The following is a 10,912-nucleotide window of genomic DNA, read 5'->3' on the forward strand; positions in this document are numbered from 1 at the left end:
TCCCATAAACTGGACCACTGGACACTAAAGCTGTGAACTACACATGAAACATCCCCGGGTGTTGTTCATCTCTCCTTCAGACAGTCACCGTCATAATAGACGTCATTGTGCCTGCTTCCTCTGTGACTGAGTGAATGTGGAAGTGCTGTGTGGTTGAGGTTGGGCAGCGGTGCCTGGCTATGTTGTTTTTTTTTGCAAAGCACCCGTGAGAATCCAGGAGGTCCGGGATGACCACAGGAAGCTGTGGCGTGCACTCGACCCCGCTGGTTCTCAGGATGCTGGAGGGGCTGATCAATCAGACCACCTGCCTGCATCTGCGCTCCACTAGCTGCTTTGGACCGTACCTCAAAGGAGAGGCTTGGATTTCCTGGGAAAGTTTTCCCTCTTGTACACTGTAAATATTTTGCCTCTCTAGCCACACTCTCATGCTGCTTACCGAGTGTGTTTCCCCCGCTCCGCGCTCACACCGCTGCTCTCCTGTTTGATCTCTGATGCAGGCCGGCCTGTTTAAAGAATATGAAAGAACAGTGGCCTGCAGTTCGTAGCTGCTCCTCACCAACAGGATGAGTCTAGGCCTCGTGTTATTTTCACACGGGTTTGACGAAACCTCGCTCAGCTGCACAATCTCAAAAATGTGGAGCTCAAACCAAAACGTTAACTGCATCGCGTCCTGCAGGGAAATGTTTTTAATCGGTTTCACAGGTGACTGTTGATGTAAATCACTGGATGGTTCACATGCAGCTCTTTGTTGAACCCATGACTGTCACACGAGCTGCCTGCATGTACAGTGGGCCGTGCAGCCGCAGATAGACACATAGTGAGATATCGCTTTGTTTACTAATAGCACTGATACTGTCACTGCTTTGTCATGTGATGTTGTTTTGGTCGAGGGCGAGAGAGCTGAGCAGCAATGAGGAGTTCACGCTGAACAATCCTGAGGCTTGTTGCAATTAGAGATGTTCAGACACCATTTTTAACTCCCTGATACCGATACCTACTTATTGGAAAAGCTATGGAATAAACAACAATCACTTCCTTTAAACAGCCTAAACCTGAAGTATTTCATGCAACACATCACTGTTTTACTTGTGTGACTTTCCAGCTTGAAATACAACATGCTAGCTCCGGCTAACGCTACACTACCAGAAATGACTTCTTCTTTGCTGCTCTAAAAACAGTACATGCCTGTGGCAGCACAGTGCAGCTGCTGTTTCAGAGCAGCGAAGAAGATGTGATTTTTGCGGCTGAAGAAAATGTTCAGTGTTGTTTGGGTGAAACTGACATACTTTAAAGAAGTGTTATCAGATTGGTACATTGATTCGCTTACTCCCAGAAGCCCGACCCGGCAATTTTAGCAGCATAAGCGGCAATTCTGATCCTGAAGTTCTGGTATTGGAGCATTTCTAGTTGCAGGGTTGTAGACAGAAGCTCCGAGAATTGACTGAGCTTTGGGATTTAAAGCTCTGATATAAGTCTGAATTTCTAAACTTGTCTCCTCAATGCTGTGTTACTCACTTTTCCTTTTTCTTTCTCTGTGTTTATAGGTGAGCGGCGCAGATGCCATGGACGCCTGTGCCCGTATTCGAGGAGTCCCACTAAGGTCCAGGGCCTCGGTTCGAAAAGAGGTCTGTCTGCTGGGAGGCTGAAGTTTATCCTGCCACAGTCTGTATTGCACTGAATCTTTGAATGAGGGTTTTAAGCTCCACGCTCCAGTGATTACATCTCACGCAGGATTTCTATGTGGACACGTGCACCAGATATTAAAAAGACTTTCACTAGGACAAACTGAAATCAGATTTTGCTTCCTGATCATAAAACTCAGGCTGTTGCACTTTTACTTCCTCTTGCAATGTTCTTCTGTTGTTAAAATGCAAACGTTCTTGTGTTGTAATAAAACAGCACTGTGCTCTAACTGTTTAACATGCTTGTGGTTAGTAGCTGCTATATGTTTACTGGAGTTTCTAATGTGGTGCTGTGTTCCAGTAGAAATGGATAGGACAGTAGGATCTCAAGTGTTTTTGAAAGTCACTGTGAATATAATCTTATTACCCAGGATCTATATTAAAGTCACTTGTAAAAACAGCGAGATACTTAAAATAGGATTTTCTTTTTCTTCCATTCATCGTCCATAAATGCTACAGTGACAAACAAATGCATGCACATTGGTTTCTCATTAGTTCTGTTGGGAAACCGTATCCTGCGTCTAAAGAACCCTGCGTGTGTGTGTTTGCAGACTGTGCGTGACAGTGGGGCTCAGTGTGTGAAGAGCCTCTTCAGGAACAAAAAGGAGCTATGCAGCATTGGCCTGGAGCTGACGACCAGAGACGCCACGAGACTGACAGAGGTTTGTCTCACAAACACACAGCAATGCAAACGTGTACAGAGCTCAGCCACGTTCACTTGTAACCATCAACTGTGTTCTTTCAGATTCATTTTGTGTGTCTGCCTGGACAATGTGAAGGGGACGAGGTCACCCAGCAGGTAAGACTTCACGAGTACAAACACGTATTAACACGCCTACAGAATCTCACTTGTCAAATCTACTGTATATCATGTGGTAATGACGTGTTTTATACTCAAACATTCAGAAAGTAACGTGGATTGTTTCCTAACAACAGCAACCATGCGAGTCTGGGATGTATTATGTGTTTTGATGCTTCATTTAACCAGGAAGGTCACTTGAAATACAATATTTCTCCTTCCAGGCAGTTGTGGTCAAGATGGGCAGCAAATAAAGTAAAAAATGTCTTGTTTGAATACAAACTGGGTCGATAACACAAAAAAGATTGAACACAGTGAACAGACTAAAGCATAGAAACATGGAAATCAATGGCACAACTAAATTATGGAAAATATAAAGCACATGTTAAAAGCAATTGCATTATTCAATAAAAACAGATTTCAAGGGGTTTTCTTAACGTGCTGACAGCGTTACAATTCCAAGTTCCAAGCTCATTCCAGGCGTGCAGTGCATGAAAGCACGAGGCAGATTTATGCAGCTCTGTTTGGGAAGTAGTAGAATTTCCATTCATAATCATGTCTTACAGCTTCTGGGATGAAATATCAGCACAGTGGATAAGTATTGTGGTCAGATTGGTTTAGTAAACCTGGGTTCAGGAGAACAGTGCAGGTGTAAAGACCTGAGTGTTACAGACAGACGACTCAGTCAGAGCATCTCTTAAAAAGTGAGGTTTTCCCCCGTCAGCAGTATCGATTACGTACCGACTGTGGTACGAGGAGGAACAAACCACAAACCCATGTTACTGGATGTGCTGGAACATTTGTGATGCACATCCGCTCCACCTTGCACCCTACAGCCTCTGTTTGTTCTTCTCCCCCAGGCTCTAGCCTCTCTGCCAGGAGGGCTGTGTGAGCTCCTCCGGTCCCTCCATGTCGACGGCCTCAAAAATGACGAGGTTCTGCTGCTCAGAGACTCGCGCAGGCTGTCGGAGCACAAAGACGCTTGGCCTCAGGTAGGTGACACATCGAAGGAACGTGCTCGGTCAGCATGTTGATGAAAGCAGAAGTGAGATGGGGGAAATGCAGAACTCGAGCTTTTCGCTGCCTGTAGATGTAGAGAAGACCGCGTAGTTGTTTCCTTCAAAAAGTGACTCAGGATTCTTATGAAAAATTATTTGACATCTTTGCAATAACAAGTTTATTCACTCTGTAAGCAGAGCAGATGAAATGTGATTTTTTTTTTACACATGAGAGAACCCAAATGGCTTCTAAGTGTGACATTAATGTTCAGCGACTCGGGCAGTTTGACGTGTTTTCCCACTGCCCGGCTGTGCCTGCGTTTCTCACGCTTTTGAAGAAACACAGGTCGGACAGACAGGCTGAAAAAACAACATTTTTTCAGCCCGCGGTTGCAGCCGTGTCTGTCTCGGTCGTATGTGCAGTGTTTGGGTTCACACAGGCCCTGAAGCTCGCTCTGCGGTTTGGTCGTCCGCTCCAGACAGTTGGACCCCCCACCGCTCTGCATCACAGTGTGGACTTACTACAAGTGATTTTGTACATGTAGCATATCCACTTGCAATCAGAGTACAGACATAACAGTCACCCCCATGTGCCCATGTGAATTCTGCTTCATTTGCAAAAGCCAAGATCTTTCACATAATCAGCTCGTCTCGTTCCAAGTTCCAAGGGACAGTTACTCTGACGGTTTTTAGAAAGGAAAATTCAGTAAATCTTCTATAAATTTAGCTGAATATGAATCACCAGCCAGCCATGATTTCAATATCTTCCATTTAATTTCTGACGTTGTTCTCTTGTTGTTCTTCCAGTGTTGGTTAAAAGCCGTGTGTGTGCTGAGGCATAACCCCAACACCAGCCTGTACCCTCAGGCCAGTGTGGCGTCTCTACTGAGCTTGCTGGGCTGCTACATGGCCGGTGTCCGCTACGCTTTAGAGCTTCAGGCGGTTCAGAGGGGCACAGCTGAGGCCAGTCAGCCGGAGGAGGACGACACCAACCAGTCGGTCTCATCCATCGAAGACGACTTTGTCACGGCCTTGGAGCATCTGGAGGAGGACGACACGGGAAACAATCCCTGTACGTTTAACATCTGGTGCTTCGATGCTGCTGGTCTCTTTTTTTACAATATCTTGATTATAGATACAGTAATGTTTATCTTTTCTTAGTCTGTATTGTTTTTAACCAGTTTCCTCTCGTCTCTCTCTTCATGTCCACCTGCAGCTTCATATCGTAAAAAGCGCGACGTGGCATCGCAGACAGTCCCAGCCCATAAGAGGAGAAAAGAACTATCAGGCTCCCGTGTTATCATTAGCTCATCATCCAAGAAGTATTCAGCCCAAAACAAGCCGGGTCCGGACGTGTCCATCACAGTGCAGAGGTCATCGTGTGTGGAACCGCAGTGGACTTACTGCAGTCCTGGAGCTCGTGTCCCTTCTCCTGTGATTCATGTCAGTGAATCAGAGGACTCCGACGGCTCCAGCCCCAGTCCGATCATTTTCCTGGACGAGGTGGGCTACCAGAAGAGCCTGTTGGCCAAGCTGGACATCCCCACGGTGCCGGGGGGGCCCAGGGAGCGAGTTGAAGACTCAGACTCTGAAGTCAGTGAGTTCTTTGACAGTTTTGATCAGTTTGATGACGTGGATGAGCTGAGCTCAGAGAGCTCCACTCTTGCACTGCCTCTGGACACCGTCAGTGCTCCCACCTCACAGAAAAAGTGCACCGAGTCCAGCTCCAGTGGGTCGACATCCAAATATGTTTCTCGGGGCTGCTCAACCAAGGGTATGAATCCTCACCGCTTCGACCACCCCACACTCCCAGCCAATGTGAAAAAACCTACTCCTCTGAAACCAGGCTCTCCCTACTCACTTCACACTGACGTGCCTGACTCCCCTCGACCCGTGCAGACCCCCTCAGAGGAAAACGGCGGCCCACTCTTCAGTCCTGTCAGCATCTCGGCCTTCAGCCCTCTGGTGGACTCAAGTGGACCAATGGAATACTTTTGGAAGACAAATGAAGATAGTCAGGACAGCTCCGAGCTACGTAAACCCCAGGACCTCTGCTCTCTGTATAAGACCTACTCAGACTTTGCCAACAGCCTCTCCAAAGAAATTCTTGGGTCTGTGTGTGGCTACCAGTCTGCTGTTGACATCAGTGACAACAAGAATCTCAGCTGCGTCTGCCACAAGGAATTTGAGAATCCTTCAGGTTACCTGATGAAGCTCTCAGAAATACAGGAGACTGTGACAGTGGACAAGTTGCAGAAGAAGTCTCAGTCTCTGACCGATGGCATTCAGAGGTTTGCCACAGACCTGGTGGAAATGAGCCTGGGCAGTGCCTTGAGAGACCTTCAAAAAGGTGTGTCCTCCTGTACCACCACCTTGTGTCACTTAGCTGCGAGGCTCACCTCCTCAGTGTTTCAGATGGCCTTCCACGAGATCGGGATGCGCCACGCCTTTGTGTTGAAGGAGCGAGCAATCAGTGGATTAGCTGGTTTCCTGGTGGGAGAGGCTGTGTCCGGGGCGCTGAAGGACTTCCTGACTGTGAAAAAACAGATTTTTCACAGCACAGTTTCACATTTCGCTGCTGACCTGGCTGAAGAGCTTGTGTTTGAAGGTATTATGGAAGTGTGTCAGTTCTCCCACCCCTCAACCCCTCTCACCCCTAGTGATTGGTCCTTTGGCCATAGGCAAGAGGAAGAAGAGGAAGAGGAAGAGGAGGAGGTGGTTACCTCCTACGCTTCAGATTTGTCTGAGTCTGTTATCCAGGAGGCCTTCATAGAGCTCTCTCAGGCCGATGTTGCCTTCACCAGCCAAGCAGCTATTAGTGTGTCTCTGGACAACATCTGTTATGTCAGTTCAGAGAACAGCAGCACTAACACATGTAGTACCTTTGCCAACCAGCAGGTTTTAAGTTCCAGCTCAGCTGCAGCGGTTCCAGGGCCCTCAGGAGAAGATACTACCTGCACGGTGAAGAAAGCCCTGTTCACTGTCTCGGGGATGGCCAGTTGTATTCCTGTGCCCCAGGCCGGCCAAGCCCTGTCCCACCTTCACGAGTCTGAGGAGACCTGTCAGTATGCGTCCAGTTCACCAGATACCCCACAGGAAAACCCTGAAGGAATAACTGAACCCTCCTCTGACACCACCACATCTACACAGACTCACCTGTACAGTCATGGAACACAGACCCCCATAGCTGAAGGAGAGCCCTCCCAAGGAAAGTCCTCCTTTCAAAACTTCTCTGGCAACATGGTGGATATGATAGTTACTGAGGCTTGTGAGCTAATAACTGCTTCAAAGATGAAGAAGAGTTTCGGTGACTGTGCCGATTTCTTCACTAAGACAATGGGAAGCCGGAGGGACACTTCTCCACCAGATTCCCCGTCGAAGCAGGGAGCCAGCAGGGAGTGTGTCAGGTATGATTGTAGAGATTCACAGTATCTGAGGAATGGCGGAGCTGCAGAACAAGGAACGGGCTCTCAAAGCCACGGGAGAGCCGGCTGTGAGTTCGACCCTAGGGCCAGAGTTGTGGTTGAAACTCATCCTGTAATGATGCATACTCTTGATGTGCCGGGTACTGAGATGGGTGGACAAAGGAGGATATCTGTTCCTGGGGATGACTCAACTCCAAACACTGGCCAGAAATCTGGTGGGACTCCCGGCACGCCTCCTTCTACCCCTCAGCAGCCCAGTGAGGTCTCCAAGGAGAAGCAGATAAAACAGTTCTCCAAGAAGTTGAAAAGCAAACTGGCCAAAGAGTTTTCCCCTGCTACCCCGCCTTCCACCCCTCACTATCAGCCCGAGCCTGGCCCAGGGCCAAAAGACATCACCCCTGAAGAAGACAAGGCCGAGTTTATGCTCAAACTGATGAGGTCTCTCTCTGAGGAGGCAGATGGCAACGAGGAGGAAGAGGAGGAAGCGTTGGCAGAAGAGGTTGGTGTTGATGTCAGTCACAGATGTTTAGAGACGGGGAGTGGCCGGCATGACATGAACCAGATGTCGGCTAACAGGATGTCCAACAAAGAAGCTCTCCACTATGCCGAGCGGTTGGCTTGTCACATCGTCTCCATGGCAACAGAGATGGACACGCTGGGAGTAGCAGAGGAGGAGGAGGGGGGCGAGATGAGCAAGGGCAGCGGGAGGAGGAGAGACAGCGTGGCTCAGTTCTCGGAGCAGACGCTCAACACATTGTGGGTGTATGCTGGGGAGGTGGCGGGAGAGGTGATCAGCGACGTGAAGAGGATGGTGAGCTCTGGTCAGCAGTGTCCATATCACAGAGCTCTCAGACGAAGGAGCCTGGACAGATCTATCTCTGAAAGTTTGCACCAACACCAACATCAGTCTCAACTCAGTACAGACCAGAACAGAGACTGGAGGGTGGGGAGGCAGGCGGAGCAGTGGTCCAGTGACCTGATAGCCTCTGTCTTTCGCTCTCCCACCTCCAGTTCAAGCACCTGCTCCAGCTCCGGTCTGTCCTCGGAGTATCCCAGCTGTGAGAGTGTGACAGATGAATATGCTGGCTACCTCATCAGGGTGCTGAAAAAAGAGGGAGGCAGTAGGGAGCTGGTGCTGGACCAGTACGCTAGCCGCCTGGCCTACCGATCCATAAAACAAGGCTTGGCTCATGCTAGTCGCAAGGTCAAGCAGAGAACCCCAAGCTTGCGCCTTCACTCCTCCAAGTCGCTGCCAGATGAATGGAAAGCTTCGAGTAGTGAGGCCTCGTCACCCAAGGACGGAGCAGAGTCGGTGGCGTCCCCGTCAGGCGAGGACGCTCAGTGTTGCTGCAGCGACTCTGAAGAGCAGAGGGAGTACATGGACCTGGTCAACTTCGCGGAGTCTTTAGCGTACAACATCACCTGTGACGTCACACGCAAGCTGCAGCTCTCCTCCGTGCGACTGCCCAAGTCTCATACGGACTCCTGTCTTTATAAGAAATCCAAATTTGAAGACATGGCAGAGAATCTCATCAGGAACTCCTTCTCCTGCCCCCTGTTGTCCAAAGAGGGTAAAAGCAAGCATTACCACAGTACAGGAAGCCTGTATGATGGAGGCTACAGCAGCAGGGTGGTACAGGTCATTGATCATTACGCCAGGAAAATAGTTGACGACACATTGAAGATGAGCCTGTCTTCAGTTGGACATTCATCCCGGGAGCATCAGAGGACGCAAGGCCACTCTCACACCCAGAGGCTGTCTGAGGGGCCAGCAGGGGGCGTATCTCTCGGGAGAGGACGTGCCGCTATTGTCAGGTCCAGGAGTGTCCGTACTGCACCAAACACAGCCGGCACCGCCAGCCTGGGTCAAAGAGGAGGAAAAGAGGGTCAGACGGTCAGACAAGAGCCGAGCGCCTCCCCAGCCTGGACATTCCCAAGATTCACATCGACCTGGACCACAGGGCAGCGTTTGCAGAGGATATGGTATCCATGGCGATGGAGACGGCGAAACGCGAGCTGAGCAACACCAGCCTTAATGCCGACAGTGGCATCGGTCATGATGGAACCAGCTACGCTGAGAGTCTGACTGCAGAGATCATGACATCAGCCATAACCAACATCTGCCAGGCTGCCAACACCAGGTACACACTTCTATCTAAATCTCATTTACTTCTTTCCCACGTCACCACTTCACTGCACCATCATGAATCTGTAAGGTGTAAACATGTGGTCCTTCTCTGTGTAGCTCTCCAGGGAGGGAAGCGACTGAGTCGACCGTGTCCCAGCAGCTGAGTGTCGGAGAGGACAGTCTGGGCAGCTGGTCCAACCTGAGCTTTGAGGATGAGCATGCAGACGACAACAGCAGCTTCCTGCACCTCAGTGACAGGTATACAACCACTAGCTCTCTCACTCAAACACACGTCACAAAGATCCAGGTACCTGAGGATTAATACAACATTTTACACACAGTTCTCTTGAAGGAGTATGTTGGTGTGGGTCTGACAATGCTGTTATGTCTTCATTTGTACATTTGTCCACTAACGATTGCAGTTATGTAATAATCATGATTTTAAAATGTCCCTAGCAAGTTTTTTAAAAGCATGTATCATTTTTTTATTTAACATTCATACTCAGAAGAAGGTGATTATTTTAGGTCTTAACTCTCTCTGACTTTCACTCTAGTGCTTTTATTGGAAACAGTCAATAAAGTACAATGTGATTTGACACAGTCGGACTAAGAAATAACCAGATGTCCAACAGATATTAGATTTAGACCCTTAAATCTAATATCTTTATGGACATCAGGACAGTATTTATGAAGCAATATTATTGCAGCAACAGGTGGCACAAGTCTCTGTGTATTTCCTTTTAAATTATAAACCAACATATATTAGATATTTTATAGCCAAGGGTTCTATCAAATGTTTACAAGATGTGCTGTAAAATACTAAATTAGACTTTGACCACAGAGTCTCCGGCCAACAGAAACGTGTAAAGTGTCATGAGGGTCTAAGTATTGAGCCGGCACGGTGTTGAAACATGTGGGAACAATGTTGACATGGGTAAGAGGCTGTAGAATTTATTCCTGTGCAGACATCAACTCAGGACATGAAGAATGTTTGTTGCTGGTGTTGGACACTTTGCAGGAGTCTCCTGTGGTCGAGTCTCGATTGGAGGTTTCCCAAGGTCAGCACAGGGCACAGTGTTTGGTTTGAGTCCTCCCTGCCAGAATGCAATTTTCTCTGATTTGTACAAATGTTGCATTATATGTGAGCTGTGTAACGGATATGTTGTTAAAGATTTTATGTAGCTGTCAGTGGAGCCCAGTTTGTGAAATTCACCACAAGGATGGAGGACAGGGTTGTAGTTGTGACAGAATCACTAAAGCAGGATTGAGTGTCGGCCGTCTTTGAACATATGAACACATACACGTCTTCAGGCTCTGGGAATGAAGCTGCTGACATTTCTGGCAAAGGTTTTTATCTCCATTGAAGCGAAACCGGCAACATGTCCGATTCTTTCCCAAGATCCTGAGAGAACACAGTGTGTGCGCAGATATTTTGTCAATCAGGACTGAGTTAATGTATCATAATATTTTCTAAAGGTGTGTCTTTGAGCGCTCTCTTCACTTCAGGCGCTGTTTCCACAAGAACAAAGTCCAGCATGTGTAATTCCCTAGGCTCTCTTCAAAAGCCATCTGCAGATGAACTAATGGAAGTGGGAAAGAAGTCATCTTGAACATGACGATTGACTAAATGAACACATTCTCACCATGTGTCATCCAGGCCAATGTAGCTGAAGTAATTCAGATTGATGGCGGTATTTTTAGATGATCAGAAATGCTGCACGCCACAGTCTGCAGGTTCCAGCCAGCAGGCTAATCATTGACTAATTACACCGAGAGAGAGTTCGGTGTTGTGCTTGTGTTGCCAGCTGGTTGTCCTGGTGGAACCCACATGATTAACAGGATCTCGTGGCGACCGCGATGCAGTGATCTCACATCTTAAG

General features: G+C 48.3%; 1 protein-coding gene across 1 annotated transcript in view; it reads left to right on the top strand.

The window, feature by feature from the left end:
* The first annotated feature begins 1,550 nt into the window (after nucleotides 1-1,550).
* The window catches only part of akap11 (A kinase (PRKA) anchor protein 11), a 15,151-nt gene continuing 5,789 nt past the window's right edge, over nucleotides 1,551-10,912 (top strand). Inside the window, 8 exon segments of the mRNA XM_034573541.1 lie at nucleotides 1,551-1,625; nucleotides 2,234-2,344; nucleotides 2,428-2,481; nucleotides 3,342-3,473; nucleotides 4,287-4,551; nucleotides 4,696-8,694; nucleotides 8,697-9,045; nucleotides 9,150-9,290. Of these exon segments, the coding sequence (XP_034429432.1) occupies nucleotides 1,563-1,625; nucleotides 2,234-2,344; nucleotides 2,428-2,481; nucleotides 3,342-3,473; nucleotides 4,287-4,551; nucleotides 4,696-8,694; nucleotides 8,697-9,045; nucleotides 9,150-9,290 (5,114 nt within the window). The 5' untranslated portion in view covers nucleotides 1,551-1,562.

This window comes from Hippoglossus hippoglossus, chromosome 21 (genome assembly GCF_009819705.1).
Source record: "Hippoglossus hippoglossus isolate fHipHip1 chromosome 21, fHipHip1.pri, whole genome shotgun sequence".
In the NCBI taxonomy this organism is placed as follows: domain Eukaryota; kingdom Metazoa; phylum Chordata; class Actinopteri; order Pleuronectiformes; family Pleuronectidae; genus Hippoglossus; species Hippoglossus hippoglossus.